We start from the raw sequence: 25,881 nt of genomic DNA on the forward strand, positions 1-25,881 counted from the left end.
CTGGGTACACCATGCACTATAAAAATTACATTTAACAGTGAATGTTTATATGGGATCTGGTTTAACATGCAAATTATTCAAAAATAATACATCATGATTTCTTTGTAAATACTGAGAAAATGTGTTTAATATAATATACTTTTATTGATTTTCAGTTAATAAAATCTTCTCAGTTAGTGTGTGAATGTGATTATTATTATTGGTCAACAGTACTAAAACAAAGCGTCATTTTACAGAAATACGAAACCAGTGTGTGGCGCTCCCCATCACTGACTACAATTAAAATGAAATAAAGAGAGATAGACAGACCATCAATTTACAATTGTTCTGTTATTTCTTACCATATGGCATCTTTCTTTTTATTGTCTTTATAACCACTAACACTGTCATCATAAAGAACATTATATTTTTTCGACTCTAATAATAATTAAAGTCTCTTATTTCTGTGGTAAATTCTGCGTGAACGAGACAGTGACAGTCTGACAGCCTCTCCTTCCACTCTGTCCAAGTAATGACGTGTTGTGTACAGAAACACAGAAGGCTCGCGCAGACAAACCGTCAGTTTGAGACAACAAGGCAATTCTATCTTTGGGTAAGGGGGGAGTTTGCGTAGCAGCTATAAGAATATAGAATGGTAATGTACACCTCTTCATGGTGACCCCCACTCCCCCAAAATGAAATAATCCGCTTGGACAGTTGTATTGGATTTATCGCTGTATCATGTATAAAGGGTTTCACAGCCTCGTAAACAATAACAAGCTTATGCACAAACATGAGAATCCATTGCATGGCTGTGAGACTCACAATTGTGAAAAACCGTGAGTTTCATGGGTAAACCTTGAGACTTGACATCCATGTCTCTCAATAACTTGAGCTAAAGGATGGGCTTTCCAAGTTTCATCACAATTGGAAAGCGGTTCTCCCTCAGCGTAACATACAGGAGCGTTCACGATCTAAGTTGCCAGGGATATACATCACTGCAAGTGATAACAATACAATCTACATTGTTTAACTCTCCAGGTTTGGTAAGTCAGATAATGCAGTAATGCAGCTGCCCAATGTAAGATCAATGATAAAACCCAATGAATGTTTGTTTGTTTTTAACTACTGTATGCTCGCCTTGGCACAAACTTTTACATAGATAGCTTTATCCTACATAGTAGGCTGAGACAATTTAACCCAAGTCTTATCATTCATGTCGTACACATAGGGCTTGATTCTCCAAAAATATTGAACACATTGCACGTGCAAAGATTATTTTATAGCTTGTACTTTTTTATATTTGAATGTAAGGAAATACAAGAACACCTTTCAGAACATGCATTAAAAAGGTGCTCCTGAATATTGATAGGCATGCATGCATGCATGCAGCACAAGATCACATTTATTTATCAGTCCTTAAAAAGTAGTACACATTTTAGTGTAATACTTTCCAAAGTATATGGCTGCTGTTTCTTTTTCTATGCTGCTGGGCATACGTCCCTTACATACTGTAAATAAACAATCCATTACCGGTATAAGTTGCTGTAGGGACAGCCAGAACCTTCCCACAGATATAGTCAGGCACTGTGCATTCATGAAAGAAAACAAAACAAACTTGTTTATAGCTTTTGGTTCTTTTTGTAGGGATCTGCAGATACTACAGGGCTGCATAAGTTCCATTTTGAATGTCCTCTGCAAGCATAATGAACAATAGTTTGTATTGCCAACTAGAAAACCAAGAGCAGTGTCCAATGTATGAAACAATTATTGTAGTTCCCAAAATCAGCAAAACATGGAGTGACATGTGCCCTTATTAATGTATAAGCTTACCCACCAAATCCTTATATAAATGTGTTTTTGCAGTTTCACAAGAACATGTGTTTGTTCCATAGTTGTTCAAACAGACATATGCCATTGTTCTTGCTATGCTTTGACATTTACCAAAGTGACATTATCTCATCTTCCAAGTCAGACCTGCCATGAACATTTTCAAAAATGAGGGATGCAGCGCTTTTAGTATACTCTTCATCTGGCCTTTCTATTAAAACAAACTTTACGCAATACCAAACACTTGTATGTATTGCACGACGACCCAGTTTCACACAACTGCAACACATCTATTAGGCAAGTCTACTGCACGCTTTTAAATCACTGGAGAATCAAGCCCACAGAGTACATAGTAAGTACATAGGAGTTATTGTAAAACATATCCAAATAAGGTTTTGTGAGATACAGCACCCAACTTAATTCCCATGTTAATTACCAAATTAAGCTTCTCTTCATGAAATTAAATAAATAATGAAACACACATATCTTAAAAAACAAACAAACAATTAAAACAGTTTATAGTATTTACAACATCAGTTGTCGAGGCAATACACTCCCCACTGAAGGACATTTTGTAAATTCAAAGAACAGACTTACACTTGTTTGTAAGGGTGGAAGCCGAGCTGCTTAGTAGAGTCAGGGCATAATGCGGTGGCAAGGAAGCTTTGCAGATAGCTGTAATGAAGGCATCTCTAGGCGTGACAAGGCTGAGTCTTCCGCAGAGCGAGGCCATGTTCAATTCTGCTTTAAGTATGTTCTCAGTGGCGGTTTCATCCGTGCTGAATTAAAACATGTCTTAAGGTTAGGACAACGGCTTAACATTCTACTTGCCACAATTACCAATTATTTTTTAATCTTTGAATACAGAATATAGTACTTCCAACTATTAAAAAAATCATAGAATAAAGACATAATAGAATAATGGTAGAATATGTAACAATACCAGGGCTTGAAACTTGCAATAGCACTGCACCGAGCCCTGGGTTTCAGAACTTCCCTTATTTGGGAATATTATTGAAATGACCAATTGCGAGGACAATCAGGCCCCTGCTAAATCTGCTCCCAACTGATCAAACTAATCCCAGCATGAACAAGTCTCGTCTGAGTCTGTGGATTTACTAACAAGGTCTGTTTTTTCAGCCATCACAGAGGAACAATGTATCTCTCAAACTTCTAGCTTGTGAGGATTTAAACAATATACTTAACTGAAAGTAGTTCTGAAATCCAGGACTTAGTGCAAGGCTAGTTAGAGTTTCAACTCCTATAATACTAAAATAAACTTTGAGAAAGACTTCTAATCATTTGTCAAATAACGTTTTAGTGTATATAAATAGTTAGTTTGATCAAACTAGTACCATTTACAGTACAAAAACATATTTTTGATTATTGCTATTTTGTAAGTTACTGCAGATACATTGTTATTAATTAAATCATTATACAGTGTATATTACATTAAACTGGGGATCCCAGATTCCCAACATCTATCTAAATGCAAAATGGATATTGCCGGTATTGCAACTGGTGCATTTTGGAACAGGAGACAGCAACGCAGTCAGGGGTTAAAAAAAAATAAAAAATTCAATGAAAAATAACCCTGCTTTGTTAAATATAATATTCGAAAAACAAGATAAAAAATTAAAGAAAAAAAAAGAATACATTTAAATAAAAAATATTTGACTGTTAAACACACCTGGCATCCAGAAGCAGAGACAAAGCAGCAAGAAGGCCGCACCAGCAAGCATTAACCATCTCTACCCATACTGCCCTTGTGCCTGTAAAACAGAAAAATAACATTTCATCAGCAATATAATGTAAGAGGGAAACAATACTGGAATGCTGTACTTCCAATGTTCACATTATAAAAAACACAGCAAATGTGTACAAAAACACAAACACCAAAGGGCTAAGAGCTCGACACTAGGATCACAACCTACTTTTTTTTTTATTCTGCTATGCAATTCTAGCTTCTATATATATATATATATATATATATATATATATATATATATATATATATATATATATATATATTTTAATGTAATTCATTTTCAGTGCTATTTTGTTATTCTTACAGTGTGAATAAAGTTTGAAGCAATGTTGGCAGTGTTTTCTGTCTGGCTTCTAGAAAGAAGCAGTGGCCAGAAAATTTCAAGGGGTGGTGAATTGTTGGAAAATGCAAACCAACCAGACTAACAGGGTTTCTCATAAAGCCGCCTGCACAAACAGCTACAATATGGAATAATGTAGTAAACAAGACAATAAGGAATTACAGTTTCGTGTAGAACTGAATATGACTGTGGGACACTGCAGGTTTCATGTTATTATTTAACATTGTTATTTTCATTTCAGTGAGTTGCTGTCAAGTGGCATGCGGTAGAGCTCTGCTGGTAGATGCAAAGAATACACCCTGAATGTAGTAAATAAATAATTTAAACCACATACCAGGCTCCTTATCACTTTGCTCAGAAGACTGTTTCTGTACCATGGCTGGATCTGGGCTGGTTTGGGGGGCACTTTGACCTAGCTCCTTTTCTAACATTGATGTAATGCCTCGGACAAGGTCCAGCAGGCAGCTGAAGGCCACAGACATGGCATAGCCTTCAGGAATTGATGGAGGTTCCACCTTGTCAAGCATCTCCAAACTAGAAAACAGAGATAGAACAAAAAAATACATTTTAAAAAATAGCATGAGCTCATATGAGAGCAAACAGGCCTGCAAATGAATTTGGAAATATATGTAATGAGAGCAATGACAACTACCTTTGATCTTGACCAGCACTTTCAAATATAATTTAGTTCTGAAGGACTGGCTGTATCATGTTTTGGAGCATGCCTTCTCTTACTTCAACTGAATTTACAGATAAAAAGGCAAAGTAATAAGGCTCCGCTTATAAAGAAAGTAGGTCATGTTTGGTATTAAAGAGGAACAAAGAAACGTTTCTGCACTGGTGTACTTAATAAATATCGTACTTTTTAAAGAAAGTTTAGGTCTCAGTGGAACTTCCATTTCTGGAAACCCGATTACTTGAAACCACTGAGTTATTGGGACTCTCCCAGCAGTGCTGTATACTCACTAAGTTGCTTTAGCATTTCCTTGCACAGTAACTGTCATTATTGGTATCCAGGTCCCCCTGTACTCAAAGGCAGGTTGTGGAGTCACTCCTCCGCTCACCCCAGCTGCTCCCGGGCCACTCTGTGCTGTAGCTGGGCCACCTGCGCCAGCAGCACCTACACAACACAAAACATTTTATTATTTCTATTTGTATTTATTTTACGTTTTCCTGTTTCAAGTTTGATTGCTGAAATATTAAGTTTTAGCATTCTACAGAACCGTGAATACGAAAATCCATTTTGGCACAGCTATAGGGTAAAAGCATTAAGTCATCCACTGAATAACTTAAAAAAAAACATACAGTATAAAAGAGAATTAAGAGCAAATAGGCTACAATCCAAATGCTGACTTTAGACATGAATACACAAAAGCCACCACATTTATCAAAGACACCGACAGTGTTATTTGCAGTACGCATGTAACAATACCTGCTGGTGTGTTTACAATGGCTGGGTTTCCAACATTGGGCACAATAAAGAGGGACTGTATGAAGGATCCCAAGGCATTGACAATGTCTCTGAAGACCTTAGTTGAATGTTGCTTCATATCATAAGACTGACAAAACGACCTGGGGGAAAAAAAAAGGTAGATTTTAAAAAAATGCTAGAATTATAAAAATAAATCAATTTAAAAATGCAGAATGTTATAAAATCATAGTTTTGTTTTTGTAGCTGGAACATAGAATCTGACGTCTCGAGACATCAAGTTATAACTATGACCTAACATGCAATACTTATTTTGCTACTTTACTTAGCGTAATTTTAAATTGGTAAAGCACATTTATTCTGCCAGCGTAGAGTACTTGTCTCTCCCCATTCAGTTCCTGAGTTACAGGTGACACAGAACAGAAGTGTAAAGCCCTTGTACCATCAGGTACCATCAACTTTCACTTTTACAGTAGTTCTTCTTGTGTTCTTACCATGGGTCTCTGGGGTCATTTTAATGACCTGAACAGAGTCAGATCCTAATAGAATATTAAGGTGGTTTTAATAAAATCCACCACCGTTTAGATTGATAAAATAGACCTGTCTGATGAAAGATACTGCAAGAGGGCTTTACCGTAACAAATTAGGTTGTACGCAGAGTCTGTGTATAGATTCAACTGCAACAGCTCTAAGCCACTGGGGTTTATCACCATCCAGAAATTTAACCAGCAAGGACAAAAAAATCTCACATTCGGTAACCTGCAAGAAACAGAACGGCAAGACATTAGGAATGTACATTCGTTTAATTGAAAAGCTGATCATGACTTACAGTGTGTACAAATGTACAGCCCGACGGACAGACTCCTCTTTATATACTCAGACTGCGATACTCTCAACAGTTTGTGACAAAGCATGTCCTAAAACCACACATTGTTTTCTGTGATTATTTGACCTACCTTTCTTTTATCCTTTTGCTAAAAAAATAATTTTCTAAAATATCTTTTTGATTTTACTTTGCTTGTTTCCTTAGAAATGTGTCATGACTGCAGTGAATTGTGGGATTGCTGTCCTGGGCTTGACAAAGAAAGGTAGGGCTAAGGAAAGGTCATGTGTTGATGATGAATCTGTTGTACTGTAGTAAAAATGCCAGCGACCTGGGTGAAAGCAAAATTGGCTTCCAAGCACCATTTAAATCACTCAATGCAGAAATGCAATGCCATCGATTGGTAATCAATTTTAAAGGCGAGGGAAAGCCAACTTTTATTGTTTGGTTTTATTTAATACCTGCCAACACATCATATCTTACAAATCAGAAAATCTGTGCAATTCTACCAGATAGACATAGTTAGTTAAAACTTGTGGTTGGTACAAAAAATCCCCGAACTTTATTTTACTAACAGCCACAATATAATAAACTTGTCTGGAATCGCAATCATCATAAGACACAATGCAAAACATCCAGCAAGTAAGAATGCACCTCTTTTTTAGTTTGAATCATTGCAAATCAACTCCAGAAACACTGAGTCACAAATAAAATATATTTTTGTACTAGCAATTACTTGTAAGGCTTATATTTCTTATCTTTAATTTCATAACAAAATGAGGATCTACAGAACTATATACAACATGGCATATTATGTGTACTGTACCAAAAATGTATACAGTGTCTGTAGTCTAATCGGTAGTGGATTGTAACTGAGGAATTCTAATTATACTTACCAAAAGGGTGTAGAAGTGCTTGATTAGAACTGACACCACTCGGAGCAAGCGCATGCAAATTGGAAAATAAGGCTTTTCAACTGGAGCTGGGGAAGAGGTGGCATTGCTGCCCTGCCTGAACTTGATATTCGGAGAGAAGAGTTTAATTACCAATGGACAAACTCTCTCCTTCAGAAGAAAACTGAACTCCTGGTGCTGAAGGGGAAACAGAAAACAGCATTAAACCAGATTAAAATGCAAATCAATGCCAAATACATTCGATGCTGGATTGAGAAAAAAATAAAACATAGGGATAAAGCTAGAATTGCATCGACCTTATAAGTAAAGCAATTATCTGAGAATATGCCCTGGTCATATATTAGATATTATGCTCATTAAGTTTTATAACAAAACCTTTGAAGAACTTACTTGTAAAAACACTTGGGGAAAATCGTTCAAAACAGACTCCAGAAGTTCAAGGCCAAACGTCCGAGTCATTTCTGTCATGCCAGCGAGCCAATAAGGGGCATCTGCATTGACTAACTGGCAAAGGTCCTGTTTAAAACCAAAAAAGAAAAAAAAAAAAAAATTGTATACATGATTCAAGAGTAACACACATGTTTATATTGAAGCCTTTCAGTCTTTACCAACAGCATTAGGTCAGCAGCCCACCTAAGCTAACTGTTGACACCAAATCAAAACAGATATTACGGCTAGTTCAGAAAAAGACGGTCAGTTTCTCACACCAGTATGAACTAATCTAAGAGCAGAAAGAGATCCCTCCAACTCACTTTCATTTAAAAACATCTCCGCCAGGTTCCATGCACATTTTTTGCTTTCGGTCAAGAAACGGAGGTGACGTAAGAAAGTCTCCCAAATTGGTTAATATGACTAAATCCAATATAGTAACCTTAAAACTAGTAAGCACATTGGCCTGGTTAAAAAAAGCATTTACTGAATGACAACAATATCACATTCTCATCTGAATTAAATATGTAACCCTTATTGAAACAGGTTTGAAAGTACGCCTTGACTGACACTGCAAAAATGCATTGTTTCTAACAAATGCAGTTATTTACCTGAAAAAGCATGTAGGCATCTTTAGCACAGGGTCTGAGGGTACTGCTTGATCTTCTGTTACTGTTGCCTTGAACTGCTGGTGGTTGCTCTATAATACCTGAAGGAGAGCATGAATCAAACCTTTAGCAGTTACAGTAGGTGGCTCGCTGGCCCCAATGTTCTTAAGACATGTGAAGGGTATTATTGTTGAAATTAGTTTTTTGTCCTCCGAGATTCTTCCGCCTTTAAAACATCCGGCCTGCTCAAAAATGTTTTAGGTCTGATCTTTTTGATTCTTTGAATGTAACTTAGAACAAACACCTTATAAAACTTTATTTACTTTCCAGTTAGGCAGCTAAGCTACAAGGACTGCTATCTGTTTTATTTTTTTAATTTAGTTTCTTTGTCCCTGCTGTAGGTAATTTTAGATGATGCTTATGCTAACCCTTTCGGATTTTTTTCATTCCTTTGAATTTAGGTGTGACATCCAATTGAATTTTGAAGTGCAATGTGATATTTATTATTTACATTGCCTAGGTAATTAAAGTTGTGAAATAAACATAACCCCTGCATACATTTGTAGAAAACTCAAAATCAGTACAATATTTTGTAAGATCTAAGAAATTTAACTCATAAATCCTACAATTGCATTACTCAAGGCCTGTGAATATATGTAAGTGAATAAATATGAAGTCTGACCTTTGTGACGTTCATCTTCAGCAACCATTCTTTCAAACACCACCGTTACCACCTGCCGCACAGTTGCTGCAGCTGTGTTGTTGGTAATGTTGTCTTTTGTGAAGTGCAGTCGAAAGCACACCACAATCGCCTGGAAGAGATACGTTTTACCTTACAGTTGCGACACAATCTATGTCTTAACAATCTAAGAACATAAACTGCCTGGCCACTTCATTATTAGGAAGCTGTCCTTAATATTGTGTTGGGTGGCCATTTGGCCCTGATCCCAGTTTTGAAACAGGTTTGATGATGAATGCGTTGTTCAAATTCTTCCCAAAATATGCTCAAATGGATTGAGATCCAGGGTAGACAGGTCCTAATTTGCATTTCATTTTCATTTAACCTTTATTTTACCAGAAGATTGAGAACAAATTCTCATTCACAATGACGATCTGGTCGAGAGCCAAACACCACAGCAGCACAAAGCAAACAAATACAACACAGAAAAAATAAATAAATAATGCTAATAAAGTGGCCAGCCAGTGTACACAGACACAGACTGTGAAACATACTGAGAAATGTAAAGAAACCTCCCAAATAAAGTTTGGTGTAAAAGTGTACAACCACTTTTGTCTTTCATACAGCAAGATGACAATTCTTATTGCATTGGATTGAGATAAAGCTTATGAAACAGTTAGAATGCATGATTTGCACCAAACCTGTCAAATGTGAAAATCTACAGGCTCAAATATATGTACAGTAGAGCCTCAGTTGGGAATGTAGTTTGTTCGTAAGTCTGAAATGCCCGTAACTCTGGAAATTAATTTTCAATGGTTTTAATAAATGTGTACACCTGCTATCTGAAGAATAATACAAGGATACAGCACAGTAATGCAATGCCCATATTGTTATGGTTTAAAGTTTTTAAAACAGTACAATAAATGGAAGAAGGCTAAATTGAAGTTACCATTGAAACTGTAACTGTAGCAAAAATTAAATGTCCACGAAAACCTGGGTTAACGTGCTTGTTTTTAAACACAATGCATTCGTGCAGCTTGCTCAGTCATTAAGCCTCCTTTGGCTTGAAAAAAAAACAGCTTTGTTTAAAACTAAAATGTTCCCAGTAAAATTGCTTGTACTTCCTTTGAAATCCGCCTCACTTTTCTGAATGCATTTGTTGGTACAGTAATTTTGCCTTCTCCAGGACCAGCACACCTCTTTTGTAGGCGCGCCTATCTGGTTGCATTGCACACATGACTGAGTGATTGCGTACTTCTGGTTGAAAGTGGGGTTCAGTTGACCGGTCAGTTCGTAAGTTTGGTGTTCGGAACTCTGGGGTTCTACTGCATTGGATATTTCTGCTACTACATTAAAGTACCTGACTAATCTGGTTATATGACATGCTCTACTGAAACCACACATGTGAGTTTCATTTTCAAGACAGGATAACAGCTGGGACATTTTCTGTTTTGTTAGGTTTGCAACTGTCAATGGCACGCTCACGGCAAAACAGCAATTTGTAGCAAAACAGCAATTTGTAGCATCACAGAATTAAACATTTGCTTAAGCACTTAAATAATGGTTGGAAAACTACCAGGAAAGTCTGTGGAGGTCATGTACTACTTGAGCTTGGAGAAGTTAACCATATATGTCGAAGTTACAATTTAAGGAGGCATGACCAATAAATACAGCAGGAGTTTACTCACGGTGTTAAAAATAAATGTAATTTCTTTATAACGGGTGCAGCTAATTTCTGTCACCCTGAGAACACCTATAAAGACTTATTCTCAAAACTTGTATTTAACCAGCTTTTTTTTGTTGTATGTAGGCTCTCGCTAATCCAAACTTCGGTAATTTGAACAGATCTAGAATCTAAATAGATATCATAATGAAATGCATTCATAAAGATACTGTAGAAAATGATTTTAAATTCCACAGTACTGTAAGTATGTAAAATACTACAGCTGTCTATTTTTATATAAAGGTTAATCATGATCTTTGATGAAATACCAAAAACATAAAACAAAAGACTAGACAAGGCATTTTTAGTATCGTATAGCAGAAGTCTGAACAAATTAACAATCTGAACACGGACTGGTCCCAAGTGGTTCAGATTAGCGAGAGTCAACTGCATGTCTAAATATAGTGCACATCAGTGTATTGTAGTTAATAAAATTAAAACAGGCTTTGTTTTTTAAAAACATGGTATCCGTCAAACTTTGTTTCTGTACCTTGGAGAGCGCTTCATCGTGTGCGACTGTGTTTGTTGTTAGAAGTACCAGCACAGTCTGAAGCAGCTTGAGTTCCTCGAGCCCATTCTCCATCAGCTGCCACAGCATGTTGATAATATTCCCAGCTGCAGCCTGCAACACAGTTTTACAGCATTTAACCATTTCGCTTGGGTAGGAAAGAAGTCCAATTTAAGACCCCTGCTCTTGCCTATCGCTCTATTCATCATACTGCCCCTTCCTATCGCCAATCCCTCATGTCTCCTTATATTCTCCCTCGCCCTCTCCGCTGTCTGACTTGTTATGCCTTCTCTTCACTCTCCTTCCTCCTGTGCTCACTCCTTTTCTTCCCTCATACCCCTGTGGTGGAACCAGCCAGCTAGTAAGGCATGAGGCCATAGGCTGAGTGCCTTTAGCCCCTGGAAGTTACTAGTTTTGGGTTACTAGTTTTTAGCTATGATTTCCAACTGGGTCTTAGGAAGAGCTGGAGCATGAAACAATGGGTTTAATATCTGCAACTACAATGTTTTCTTATAAAAAAATCAAAAGACGCAACCACACAACCAGATTAACTTGTCTGTCATGTCGGTCAGCTATGAATGGAAAATGCCTTGCTTGTTCACAGCAAAACCTTTGTTTTCATTGTCAATCACAAACACACGGCATTCCTACACCCTGAGAGCTGTGTAACACAGGGCAGCAATGGACCACAGTAAAGGATTCTATTACAGAACTTGAAGAAGGGATTTGTTGGTAATGTGTTATGATTATCTGGGGATGTTTTTCAGATGTTTTGGGCCATTTTTGTGCAGCAGGATATTTAAAACTTCTTTCGCAATATAATGCTTTCTATTTTTATACCTTTTTTATGATCCTCAAAGTGGTATTAAACTTGAATATATTGAGCATTTATGTGACCAATCAAAAAAATCTATCATGAGAAGCCCTACATTAAAAGTGCTATCACCTTTAATTTTATGATACACTACAGCATTAATGAGAACGAGTCTACATGTGTACAACATTTATATGTATATGGAAAAACTGAATAAATAACCTAACACTGCACACATCCTTAACACTACAGCTGACCTCAATATTTGACACATACACATTTTTGACAATGGTTTAAAGCATATTGATAAATAGTTGGAATGCTATATTATACCCTGCATTCTAAAAATCACAGATAACACTGAGGAACTGTTTTTAACTTCCATCACACTCAGAAAAACAGAAGAAGTTAGGACTGGTTTCATCATTTGTTTTTACCTCAGAAACGACTTCATGTGTCATGAGTCGCTGAATAGCTGCCAGGCAAAGCTGGGTTATCTTTGGCTCCTTCGTGCCACAGCCCATTAAAAAGGGCTGAACCACCTCTGCGCTGTTTTCTTTCAGAGCTGAGAAGAACGAATACAAAGAAAAGCGTTTAAGAGTATGAACAAAAACATGAAGAGTCTGATTATTTAACCAATCACTGATTCACCAGTCCCCAGTTAATATACATCAGAGCCAACTCAAATGGAATAATGGTTTTTGGAGTTGTTCTTTAGTGGTTTCAATAAAGAAAATGCAGGTTTTTTTTTTCTCTTTTTGCTAACCTGTATCAAGGACAAGGCTACGCTACTCGCTGTGTTACATCGTTGTCTAAAAAAGATTTTACTACTTTTTCAGCAATAATTCAAACACTTTAATTTAATTTCAGAATTACACTTCTGTATATATACTTAAGAGTTCAAATGATGAAACTGGAAAAAAAATAAAGGTCCCTGGAAAAACAGTGGGTACTTACATTAAGTCCCCTTCACATACACACACTAAATAGAGGCTACAGTACTGGCACTGGAAAATCACACAATATCTATGGCATATTTATTACATTTTACCTGCAAGGACTCTTCACAGAAGGTACGAGCCCAAACATTTGTTTACTTATATGTTTTACATTAGAATGTATGATTGAGTGCTTTTGGTGTTATGGATCAATGATTCTTTACACTATACATCCCTGAACTACAAAAAGAAACCCAAGCTTTAACAAGAATCCTATGTACATTTCTCATGACTACTCCCAACGAAACACGATTTCATAAACAGCTGGCAAACCACCATCCTTACCTGCCAAGATGCCCGTGTTTCTTGCAGCTATTGTTTTGATTTTCACTATGCCTGATTCAGCTGCCTGTGAATGAGAACAAATATATACAGTCAGAAAACATATCTATACATATCACATGGTGTTCAATTAGGTCAACATTTGCACAAGATGGTACAGTACACAGAACACCTCTTCAGAATTGATTACGTGTATTAAATTCTAAAGAGGTATGCTCCACATACTGTACTTTGCATTTACCACAGTTTTTAATATGCATTACTATACCTCTCTGGGAGTTACAATGCTTACCTATGTTTTCACTATGATTTATTGCACTGTGTTATGCTTTTACTATGGTAAACTTGTATAAGGGCTGTACTGTGCATTAATTGGTACAGTAGTGGGAATTAATACATTCATAACTACTGGTTGAGGGTCATGTGTTGCCTATCTTATGCCCTCAACATTACCTTTTGCTTACTAATTTTTATTTGATATCCTCAATTAGATTTCCATCCCATCTTTAAATAAATACATGAAATGATCAGGAAGCCAGTTTCCAACCAGCATCACTGCTTTTCAGTGGTAAGTTACAGAAATATAGCCAATTCCTTTACTAATATAATTAATGTGTTCATTTATTAACACGTTTTTGTGACATCATTGCTTTTGAGAGCAACAGTAATATAAATGACAACAAGGAACATTTAAAATCCTGATTTATCCTTATACTCTGATTTGGTTCAATAACCATGTTTCATCACAATTTGAATAGTTATATGTAAAGATGTAATTGACATATAATGCACAGTTGCAATATCTACAGAAACAGAAAAATGGAATGGCCAAAAATTTATCCTATGTTAATTTGCTGCATAAATGACTAAGGGATGATGGTACTAACAAACTGCAACAGGGTACAATGGTACACACAACTGTGTCAGCACAGAAACAGACAGTGGCATTCTTTCTTTAAGCAGACTGACAGTCAACTAAACAGTGAAATCTTTCAAAAACTGCAAGAAGATAAATTGGTTCTACATGTAGGACTAATCCCTATCGCCCCTTAGCTGGGGGATGAGCCAGGAAATGAGAAAACTTGCAAAGTAACTTATAAATGCTTCACAGTAAACCACACAAGCAGATATATAACAGACAGGACGACGGCCATGGAAATCAATTTGCAATCAATTTTACTTCAAGCAACTTAAACGTGAAACACTTGGAAGTTGTTTAAAGGGTCAAGATTAAATTTAAGATTTTTTTCTAAGACGCTTTGAGACCCAGAATTCCCTGCACTGCACACAATTTCTTAGGGCATGACTGTTTAAAACAAGAACGCAAGAAGGGTTCAAGGAGGTAGGAAGCTTTTGTACCGGCAGCTGAACATACGGTTAGGTCATGTAAACAATCAATGTTGATCTATATGAGAATGTATAACTGTAAACAGCGTTCAATTTATCCTACGCCAATATAAAACTGAACAAGCGTACTGTGGATATCTGGTTTCCTTTACTGTTATTGAAAGAAAATCTATAAAAATAAAGGACATTGGACCGGAGAGGTTGAGAAACTGGAATGAGTTGAATACAGTAAGAAGACATTGCTATTGGAGCCTGAGGTAATTATAAATCAAGCCATTTATTATGAAGCCTTCAACTTAATCAGAACATTCATTACAGAGATTGGATATGCATGGTTTACCCTTTTCCTTAGTATTTAAAGATGTGCTTAATATGCATGGTTGCTAATTATTATTTTCCCAATTAATTTTTATCATGAGATGTGTGTTCTAAACTTCTGCTGTGTGTTGCTTATTATTTTTTTCTAAAATGTAGGAGTTTGACTGATTGTTTTTTACTGTACAATATGTTATAATCATGTTGCAATAGTGGAGTCATTCGGGTATGGGTGAGTGGACATGTCTCTAATTAAGCTGCAGGGATCCATGAAAAATGAAAACATGAACACTTTCTGGTCTCTAAACCTAGTGGTTTGAGGAGATATTTCACAGAAATGACCCTCCACATTATTCTATGCTCCCCAACATACTGTATGGTGGTGCCACAATACTACTGATAGCTGTCATCCAGTGTCCTAGATAGTGTTTGGCATAACTGCTAGGCCTTACCATGTTACCTACTAAGAAACATGAAAATATAAGCGAGCAACAAGCTGTTTTCAACCCATTCTCAAGCTGTTGCCAGGGACTAAAAGACACCCCAAGTTTAGTTATTTTCCCACTGTAGTATGGGAACGGAGAAGAAAATACAGCAGGGTATATTTTTTCTATAAATTGTTTGGAAATCCTCTTACAAGGTTTTATAAATCCTCACATGCCATTTTAGGACACAGTCTTGCAGACACAGTGACACTGCAGGGAAATATGCAGACTGGCAAGCCTTGAAAGTAAATTAAGAAAGAAAATGGTTGCCTGTTGCTAAACTACTTAGACTATTTGTAAATGGAATGTCATTCCTAATAGAATGGAAGGAACACTGAAAAGGATGGCTGGCTACCCCCTTTATTGAGAGCATGCTATTGTATACCATGTCCAACACCCAAGTCTCACCTCAGCTTCCACAAGAGAATAAAGTTTTTTTTTTTTTACAGAAAATATTGGCTGAGCTATCAAAGACTATATCTCAGAAGCCACTTGTCTGACTCAGGAAGTGCCAAAACTAATTTATCATAGCAATCTTAATTAATCATTAATCAACAGCATAAAGTTTGTATTTTTCTTACTTAGAAATATGAACGACAATTTGACTCAGAAAAAAAAACGTTTTCTTATAAAAAGTTTAGTTTTTGTTCTGTAGAAAATATTTTTTACACATTCAAACAATATTATTTCATGTCTAACATTAGTTGAGATCAGATCTCAAACAATTAGACATTTGCCTCAGCATTGCATTAAAATAAATAACTATAAACGATTCAGTCGGTCTAATTATTAAATAAAGTTATTCAACTGATGAACTGTTATTGAGAACTGCAGTAGACACCCAGAGGGTGAACACTGCTGTGTTACTTTCCATTAGCCTTTCATTTGTTACAACAGGGTGCATTAAAGTCTTTCTTTGCCATTAGCCCGAGTGGCTGAGGGCAGTTGACGAAATAGCATAAAATTCGAAGCTAATTCGGCGTCTGCCCGCTGCATCCATAACATATATATAGACTGTATGTTCTGTATCTGCCAATTAAAAACTGGTGCCATTGAATTCGATTGCGCCTCTACCTTTTTGTTTCGGCTGTCACGTCATGTAGTTATGGACCAAGCCTATCCCCTAAGCCTGACACATTAATTAAGTCATCACATGCGAAGCGCATTCTTACCAACTATGCATTCCCCCCTCCCCGTTACGACTCCCCCAGCCACCCAGCACAGTAAAACTGCAATCAGGCTAACAAAGTACCTCTTTCACAGGAGGAAATTTTTTCTTGCACTCCATAGAGAGAGACCGCAAATCAGTCTGCATGTTGTCTACTAATTTCTTCACCGCTTCTGGGGTACTGGTCGACATTTTTTCCTCTGCTGTTTCCGTAAGCTTATGTATAAATTAAAGGTCAAAATAAAATAATCGGAATCCTAGAGAGGACGATCTGGCCTACTGGTTCGTCTTCTGTATACAAAAATAAAAATATGTGGACTATAACGTCCATAGGCTGTGCCACTTTCTTCTTTGCAACACCCTGTCAAACCCCAATTCGGCAGTGGTGATGGCACGCACACACTTGTTTTATTTTTGCTCTTAAACCTCCGTTCTTATTGCATTCATTGTATTCTGCACCCAGGCAGATGTCCAGTTTAGTGTTTAATATTTGTATATTTCAGCCTTGGCTTTTACGGATCCGATCTTCACCATTTGCTGCGCCGTTCCGATCCCACAATGCCTGAGTGCACACTGACACGTCACTCATACTTCCGTAAACACAGTCCAGATCTCACTAGAATCGGCACAGCGCCCTCTGTGGTTGCTCAGTCAAACATCTATTGTTTAGTTTCTAAAATTATTAGAATGCCGCCTAGTGGCTCTATACACTAAGTACACCATTATTGAACAGCTACAAGTATTTTCATTCAGATATGAATATTATACAAAAATAAAGGATAATCCATTATAAAATCTATTATCTGTATTAAAAAGTCTTTAGATATTGAAAAAGCTCAACCCCAGGTACAGTTCATTTTTACAGTGTTTTTGGGACAGAGTACACCACCTTAGCTGGGTACATTATTGGAAATGTGGTAAAATAAAAATAAAATAATAGTTCAAAATAATAACAATGCAGGCTGTTTTTCGTGTAACTTACCTTAAATGATATTTTTAAAAGTTTGGGGTGGTGGTACAAATGACAACTAAGTTTTATTTAATGTCAGTGTGATCCTGTGACTATCAGTGGTGAAAGGTCACATACTGTCGTTTTGAACTGTTTTTGGACCTTTTGGCGTTCATGGTTCACAAATGTGTTCATCCTGAGCTAGAAGTGTTTAAGAAGGTTCATACTGTTCATCAGATTATGGGTCAGTCTTTTGCCAAATAGATTTGATATGTATCTTACTGTTTTGGCAGGGTGTCATAATTCAACCTTTTTGACAAAAAATGTGTATGGTTTTTCAAACATTCTGATTAAATGAAAACCATGCAAGTTATACATAGAACGTTTTTTGTCTTATCTCTATGTTTTTTTCAACATTTTCATTGATAGAATAAACATTTGAATAATTACGCATGTGCTCCAACACAGAACTTATTGTATAATTCAATTGTAGCTTTATCTCAAATTGCAAAATGTTACCATTACAACATTCGTTATTGGTACTGAATGTTTCACTCTAGACCCGTAAACATTTAAGAGGGCCAGCTGTGGAAGTGAGCAGTGACACAGAGGTCTATATTTCTGAAGTATTACTGAAGACACTGCTGAGTCAGCACACACAGCATTGGGACATTTGTATTGTTTCAAACCATTGACAAGTTTATTTGAGATTTTAATTCTGATTTGAGTCAAGTTTCTGACCATTACTATTGTATACTCTTGCAATATAACATATGCAACAGTGAATTTTATTTATTTATTTTTTTAACAGTACTGGTAGTAGTTAATAAAGGATTTTAGATTTTTGGTACTTGTTGAGATTATTATGGTAAATTCATACAGTAGTTTGATATAATATACGTGGTGAAATTGATTTCACAATTACTTTGCAATTAATAAGGCTACTGTAGGGCACAAAAGATAATTCCACAGAGGGTCTCTCACAGTTCAACTCCGTTCCAGTTATAGCTAAACTGATTGGTTTCATTACCCATAAGCCTTCTGGTAATGTGACATTGATTTATTTGATGTATTTACAGAATGTGATTTCTAATTTTAAAACTCATATGTAAAAAACACATACAGTAAGCTGTGACTTGAGTCTTAAAGCATTCAAAGATCAACATTGTATTCTTTACCCTCCCCTCTGTGTTAATCATTTAAGTGTTATTGGCATTAATCTAAAAATCTGCTACTTTAGTTTTAATTATGGGGTCTATTTAATGATCTAATCAGTTGCAGATCTACAGTAAATACCACAACCCTAAACTTTTGATCTTGACCTTTTTTCGATCATATTTTATTGCAAGGGGGGGGGGGGGGGGGGGGGGCTGGGGGAGGTGGTGGATCAATCCTCTCGGAAAACACTTCTGGGATTAATATAGGATTAGTTAAAAGGTGTCGGTTTTTACATCCCCCACTGTTTAGATTATTAAAATAGATCTGTGTGTGTAATACGTGAATTCAGGTTAATCTGAATGCTGCCACAGCATTGCTTTGAGAAATTCCTGTCTGGTTTTAGAACAGCACATAGCACTTTGACAGCTTTGCTACGGATCACTAAAAATACACTTTCCAGTGGAGATAACAAGAGCTTGATGTTTCTCATCCTCCTGTGAAAATATAAGCTGCTTTTTGTCAGTTACATCTTGACAGTATATACTGACCATTTTGAAATGTGACTTTGTACTAATGTTAATGGAAAACTAAAGTGCAAAACTTGTTAAAGGCAAGACATTTTAGTAAAACACTGATTACCATAATGGTAGTACATATTTAAATATTCAGTGAGAAAGCAAGTCAACTTACATTGTACAGCATATATACCAATGATTGAGTAGGACATGACTTGTTCCTCTGTGCCCTTCATGTTTCTGGAGTAGATGTGAAGGAAAGCAGAGCTGCAAAATTTTATTTCTTATTGTAATGTGTTTACAAACTGCAAACCAAATTTCTACTTCTTTCTACTAAATGTCACCTATCAACTCCTGATTTCTCAATGGAATGCAGAGCTAAATGAACAGCTAAAAGTCTGTTTTCATAATTTCTGCACCGTAGCATAAAAAACAGCAAATCAGCAAGGAGGATATTTCGTTGGCTACTCTATATCTAGACTAACAGCTCCAAATACAATGTCCAGTAACCTTCAGATTACTGATCCAACTATTTGACTTTTTTTTGTAATGGAAACGGTTACAACAGGGTATATCATTATAAATATTAAAAGGTCAGAAATCACAGATGAAGACCTTGCATATCTTTATTTAACTTTTGTATAAATAAACATGCACATTTCAAATGTAAACCCAAGTGAACTCAAGTGCAGACAAAAATATGAACCCCTGTCATGCGGGAGGTTAGTATTAATGTTACAAAAAAAAAAAAAAATAATAATAATAATTCCAAATCAAAAAGCAACCTTAAAATACCAGCAACAAAACAGCACCCAGAAGAGTTACAGAGCAAAACCATACCCCCTAGATCTCACACAATCCTGGTCATATACATTGCTTTCAGCAACACTAACATAAATAATTTACTAAATGTGCACTCACAGAGTGAACTTTTATATACAATATTTATAGCTTATTTTATGTTTAATTTATTTTTCCTATTGAAGACCACCATCTCTTTATCCTGCAAGTGGGTCATTAAGCATTTACTTAGGTAGTGATATTAGTAGCGTACCCCAGCATTCACGGATCTACTATGAAAGGTAGTCAAAAATAAAAAAAAATACATTCCTAGAACTACATCCTACGGAAGGCATCAATCAAAACAAGTCAAAACTTCACACTTTTATTTATTTATTATTGGCATCCTGGCCCCTTTGTATGTGACTGGTCAGTGCTAAATTCGAGGCATAAAACTTACTTGATATGTCTAAGTTTATTAAACTGTCATGCAGATGTTATTTTAACTATGCACATCTTCTGAGATTACAGTAAGGCTATGGTGATTTTCTTCTGGATGACAAAATAAAATCAGAAGAACTACTACATCACCAACATGTATAACCTCAAAGCTAAAAAAATCTTCTGACAAGGATTTGTGCAAATATATAGATAATATACAGTTGGATTTTTGGTTTTAAAGCAAAGCTTTAAACCCAACAAAATCACATTCAGATAGGGCAAATATCCATTTGGTGTTGAGCGTTTTAGGTGTTAATGGCAAATGCAATAAATCAGCTTACTTAATAGAGCATGAATGAGGGACCAGGTAACAAAGAGGCATTATTATATAGAGATCTAAAACCCAGAACCAGTCTATCAGCAGCTTTTAAAATGATCACAACTATTATAAAAAAAAGATACATGAATCTTGTCACTGTACTTCAAAGTAGTAGAAATGTCAGATCACACACATTTACTCTGCAATTTAAAAGGTGGTTTTTTTTTTAAAGCAGTAAACACTAATGTAAAGACCCTCTGAGAATTCATAAAACAATTGCTGAACTTGTGGCACTAATTTTATCTACAATATATCAGGGATGATTGTGCAATATCCGTGACAGTCCAGCAGGTTCACCAACACTTTCAGTGCTCATCTTAAGTATTTACAAAGCAGAAATTAAAATTCATATGCAAACATATGTATGTAGTACCTCTGAGTAATAATAAAAAAATGAATATATATATATATATATATATATATATATATATATATATATATATATATATATATATATATATATATATATATATCACAAATCTCCAACATTCTTTTAATTTGAAAATAGGGGATAGATGCGCTATATATCTGCAAGTATTTGATTCTCTTACATCATCAGCATTCATCACTGCAGTGCAGACAGTTTGTATTGTCAGCTATTAAACACATTCCCATTCTAAATTAAAGCTAAACAGCATGGACTCAATCTGCATGGAGGTTTTTTGTTTATGGCTTCAGATAGTCCTCTCAGTTAGTGTGCATACAGTTTTCATTTTCTACATCGTGCTCGTCATTGTCATTTTCATTCAAGTCTTCATCGCTCTCTGCCGGAGCCCCTGCAGCAGCTGAAGCCCCTTTCTCAGCTTCCCGGTCAAGTGCAAAATATCCAGTTCCACTGATTGTGTCTTGTCTCTGGTAGAAGAGTACATAAGCAGCCTTGGACTGAAATGAAAATAACATTCATTTCATTTAACAATTCGATAAGGAACCAACATAAAGAACAAACGTGGAAACAAAACCATGCCCTGGTAATTTAGTTTTAACATAACTACACATACATAGTCTACTGTACAATGAGATCTATTTACTTGTAATAGGACCCTTTCTGAATTGTTACAGATTTTTTGTCACAAAAATATTTGAAAGCAAAGTTATGTTTAATTTTAATTACAGCGTCGTTTAGGTCCAGAAAATTGTGCAGGATTATATTGTGTGCCGGATTATACAGTGTGCTGGATTATAGAGGTACTGTAAACTCTAATACTGTACCTAAGAACAAGGTATAACAGACAAACTATTTGAACATGTTAAATAACACTATTATAGTACAGTAGAAGTACTGTCCAGGTTTACCATATAATTCAAGGATTGTATTATTTTTAACGTAAAGAAGAATTTTACTGTCGCTGTACCATACCTGTGTGCATGAGCGTATTTATGCACCAAACTTTATTATAAACATAAAAAAGAATAATTACACAACTTGATGCTGGTCTGCACAATCAAATTTACATTAATGTTTGGCAGACAAATCATGCCAGATTTCAGAATAGCCAGGTTCCAGGCTGTAGATGGTTTCGCACCATTCATTTCTATAGGGAATTTGTCATTTTGCCAAAAATGTGGCAGAATTACCGGTATATAGAATAATCGTTTGTACAGGGGATGGATTAGACAGGTTTTATTGTACCTTGGTACAAGCCCTATTGTAACCAGGGCAGTACTTAGTTCTGCCACATTTAAATGAAATAATTCCACACTTCTTACCTGTAATGCACTTCCATTCGCTATATTTAGATCTGACCTGGGATAGCTTTGGTAAGGTTTATGGAATTAGTTCATTAGCTATAACCTCTTCAACCAGATTCTATAATATAGAGGCTCCTTACCACTATTTGCTCCTCAGATGCAGTTGAAACGCTGCTGTCATCAAAGTAGTACCACTTGTCATCATCTTTGCTCTTAGCAAAGGCAGTATCTGAAACACAAGACAAGAATGAAAACTCTTTGGGTGACTAAACCAGTGAAGCTTGAGAGTAAAAAAAAAAAAAAAAATGAATCTCTTTCATGTCTCCATTTTTTTTAATTTCAACTTGACATAGGGAGGAGTAAAATTATTTGTTTCTATTTGTCAAAAAAGGCCACAAGATAAAAGTATTTCTTACAGTGTCCTCCACCCATTCCTCCATAGTGGTTAGATACAGCAATCAGATCGTATCGACAAGGGCCAGCATTGGGATTGATCAGGAACTCCGACATGTCCAAATCACTAGGTGAAGAGACACATTTAAAAAAAAAATAGCCACTTTTATAGAACATTTTGACCAATGCAGATGAAGTTGGAAACCAAAAAAACCATCTAATATTATAATATGCTTGATCACTATGCATATTAATCATCTTATTAAATCGTGACTAGTTTTCTACAAATTTTTTAAAATCCATAACTACTAAACTCAATAATGCTGAATTTAGAAATACTAAAAGAAACTCAAATACAATGACAAATGTTTCGTCTTCATTGAAACATTTGTCATTGAATTTGCACTTAGTTTTGTAGCAGTCATAGTCAGTTAAATACCTTATAGGAAAATCGACCAAGGTATCCAACTTGTCCCTCATATATCTGCTGTAGGAAAAGCGTTTCACATGCACCACAAGAACTGGGGGCAGCGACCACAGATCTAGCTTCTTAGTGGCTTGCTGGTGTTGTTTACAGTTCGGACAGTACCTTTAAAAAAACAGGAATTTCAATTATTTAGCAAGTCCCCATTTATTAATTTGTTATGCCATATTCTAATTGTTATTAATATAAACTGACACTTATTAAAATTTGTAGTCAAATGTATATATGTTTTTTTTTTTAATTCAGTGCTTTTAAGATATCAAGGAGAAACTTCAACTTACATTTTAATACATTAATCTATCTGTAAGCACATACTGAACTCACCATGGGTCCTCTATTCCAAGTTTTTCCTTTGTAGTGAAAAGCTCAATACAATCTTTTAATTTGACAAAGACCTTTTTTTGAGGTTTATATTCCATGCTTTCGTGCTTCTCAAAATCCTTTAAAAGAAAAAAAACAAAACATTTGAAATCAATACAACTTGTACATCATAAAAAGTGTTAATTGAATACTCTTAAATGATATCACCGTGTAACACATTTTTTTTATTTTTTTTTGTTCCTGGGTAGTAAGTGTTATTTCCTAATTGCTTATGCCTCAAAAGTATAGAAAATGGCTATTATTCCCCACAAACTTTGCTTTTGTGACCAGGACAGTGATATTTTGAAATTTACCTATTTTCCAGAACATTCCAGATAGATTCAGTGCTGAGTAAACTTGGAGTAACTTCTAGAACTTTCCAGTAATATAAATAGTAGTATAAATACAGGGGCCTTAAGCCCACCAGTTCAGTTTAGTTCCAGCTGCCTAAGTGGATACATATCTGCATTTTTCTGAGATGGCATCAAGGTCATAGGAGACTTCAAAATGGTGGCATTCCTGATGGGTCTCCAAGGCGGTTTTACCAAGTTTCCCTGCTATCTTTGCCTTTGGGACAGCAGGGACACCAAGGCACACTACCACAGGTGGGACTGGCCACAGCGGACCGAGTTCTCTGTGGGGAGGAACAACGTCAAGTGGGAGCCACTGGTGGACCCCCGGAAGGTGCTGATGCCACCACTGCACATCAAATTGGGCCTTATGAAACAATTTGTCAGAGCTCTAGATAAGGAGTCGGCAGCCTTCAAGTACCTTCAAGACTTCTTCCCTAAGCTGTCTGAGGCAAAGGTCAAAGCCAGTGTCTTCGTCGGACCACAGATAAAGAAGATCCTGGAGTGCAATGAATTCCCCAAGAAGCTCACTAGTAAGGAGAAAGCGGCTTGGAACAGCTTTGTCGCAGTGGTTCGGGGCTTCCTGGGCAATCACAAGGCTGAAAACTATGTGGAGCTGGTTGAGACTCTGGTGAAGAACTACGGCACAATGGGCTGTAGGATGTCCCTCAAAGTCCATATCCTTGATGCTCATCTTGATAAATTCAAGGAGAACATGGGAGCGTACTCGGAGGAGCAAGGCGAGCGCTTCCACCAGGATATACTGGACTTTGAACGCCGCTACCAAGGACAGTATAACGAGAACATGATGGAAGACTACATTTGGGGGCTGATTCGTGAAAGTGATTTACAGTATAATCGTAAATCTCGAAAAACTACTCACTTCTAAATCTTTTGTGGTCATTTTTGTATTACTTTAGTATAAATACATGTTAATTTGGATTCATATGTTGTTTTTTTCTGACTTTATGTGAACGAAAAAGACACAAATTCGCCTGTTTTCTCATTGGAAATAGGTACATTTCAAAATATCACTGTCCTGGTCACAAAAGCAAAGTTTGTGGGGAACAATAACCATTTTCTATACTTTTGAGGCATAAGCAATTAGGAAATAACACTTAATACCCTGGAACAAAAATTGTGTTACACAGTGTATTTTGCTTGTTTTTTTCTGCCACCCTTACCTTGTTATGGTGTTTGCAATCATTTCGAGTAGTTCTTATTGTAATTATTCAGACAATGAGTCTTTGTTACAGTGCTTTCACCTGAGTTCGAAAGGGGGTCTTCAGTTCTAGTTGCCTGATACAGACTTGTGTAATGTAGGCTAGATCAGCCAAAGTGTCTTCATAGAAGTAAGAGCCAGCACCATCTAGTGATCTGTCACAATCAACTTTCATTTTTATTTTTTCAGGCAATGCACAACTTCTCAACTCAGTCAAAGCACCTTATCACACAGACTTTAATAAAAGTCATTGTAAAACAAACCACTCAGAACGACTGCAAATATCACAGAAAAGTTAAGTGGGCAGTAAGATAACTAAGCTAATTGCTCCTTTCAATCCACAGCCTTTTTTTTCATTTTGATGCAGATGACAAACAAACAATAAAATGGATCACTAATGTGTCAATGAAGAATAAAGAGTAAAATACATGCTGCAATTAGCAGCCACATTGAGCATAAATGAATGGAAAAGTAAATGCTTTGCAATTTATGTAAAACTTGAATATTATAAATGAGAATTACCAAAGATGGATTGTGATTTCAGTAGAACTAGAATTTAATCTTCAATAGAACATAACATAGTTATACAATGATTGTTTGATCAATAAAACAAATGAATATGAAGTTATGATGGAGGCAGACACAAATGTTTTACAGAAATGTAGTGTTCAGTTAATGTACTGGTATCTGCAATATAGCACAGTTAGTAGAAATTATACTGC

The 25,881-nt window shown here is 36.1% G+C and overlaps 2 protein-coding genes across 14 annotated transcripts in view; both read right to left on the reverse strand.

The window, feature by feature from the left end:
* LOC117419816 (protein MON2 homolog) overlaps positions 1 to 17,069 on the reverse strand; it is a 39,448-nt gene extending 22,379 nt beyond the window's left edge. For 4 of the 8 annotated variants that reach the window (XM_034033017.2, XM_058985731.1, XM_058985730.1 and 1 more), the window contains exons 1-15: positions 16,524 to 17,066; positions 13,128 to 13,191; positions 12,282 to 12,409; positions 11,013 to 11,144; positions 8,803 to 8,932; positions 8,124 to 8,221; positions 7,474 to 7,599; positions 7,066 to 7,260; positions 5,981 to 6,105; positions 5,350 to 5,489; positions 4,884 to 5,037; positions 4,252 to 4,451; positions 3,500 to 3,581; positions 2,407 to 2,588; positions 1,513 to 1,566 (exon numbers count right to left, since the gene is read on the reverse strand). In XM_034033017.2, coding sequence (XP_033888908.1) covers positions 1,513 to 1,566; positions 2,407 to 2,588; positions 3,500 to 3,581; positions 4,252 to 4,451; positions 4,884 to 5,037; positions 5,350 to 5,489; positions 5,981 to 6,105; positions 7,066 to 7,260; positions 7,474 to 7,599; positions 8,124 to 8,221; positions 8,803 to 8,932; positions 11,013 to 11,144; positions 12,282 to 12,409; positions 13,128 to 13,191; positions 16,524 to 16,631 — 1,918 coding nt within the window. In that variant the 5' untranslated portion in view covers positions 16,632 to 17,066. Of the gene's footprint in view, positions 1 to 1,512; positions 1,567 to 2,406; positions 2,589 to 3,499; positions 3,582 to 4,251; positions 4,452 to 4,883; positions 5,038 to 5,349; positions 5,490 to 5,980; positions 6,106 to 7,065; positions 7,261 to 7,473; positions 7,600 to 8,123; positions 8,222 to 8,802; positions 8,933 to 11,012; positions 11,145 to 12,281; positions 12,410 to 13,127; positions 13,192 to 16,523 lie in introns of all 8 variants that reach the window. The other 4 variants (XM_034033020.2, XM_034033019.2, XM_058985734.1 and 1 more) reach the window with 3 other exon arrangements.
* Positions 17,070 to 19,674: 2,605 nt separating this feature from the next.
* Positions 19,675 to 25,881, reverse strand: part of LOC117419470 (ubiquitin carboxyl-terminal hydrolase 15-like) — a 31,438-nt gene continuing 25,231 nt past the window's right edge. For all 6 annotated transcript variants that reach the window (XM_058985735.1, XM_034032235.3, XM_058985736.1 and 3 more), the window contains 5 exons: positions 23,552 to 23,667; positions 23,183 to 23,332; positions 22,767 to 22,870; positions 22,491 to 22,579; positions 19,675 to 21,543 (listed from right to left, as the gene is read on the reverse strand). In XM_058985735.1, coding sequence (XP_058841718.1) covers positions 21,349 to 21,543; positions 22,491 to 22,579; positions 22,767 to 22,870; positions 23,183 to 23,332; positions 23,552 to 23,667 — 654 coding nt within the window. In that variant the 3' untranslated portion in view covers positions 19,675 to 21,348. The remainder of the gene's footprint in view (positions 21,544 to 22,490; positions 22,580 to 22,766; positions 22,871 to 23,182; positions 23,333 to 23,551; positions 23,668 to 25,881) is intronic.

This window comes from Acipenser ruthenus, chromosome 14, assembly GCF_902713425.1.
Source record: "Acipenser ruthenus chromosome 14, fAciRut3.2 maternal haplotype, whole genome shotgun sequence".
Classification (NCBI taxonomy): Eukaryota; Metazoa; Chordata; class Actinopteri; order Acipenseriformes; family Acipenseridae; genus Acipenser; species Acipenser ruthenus.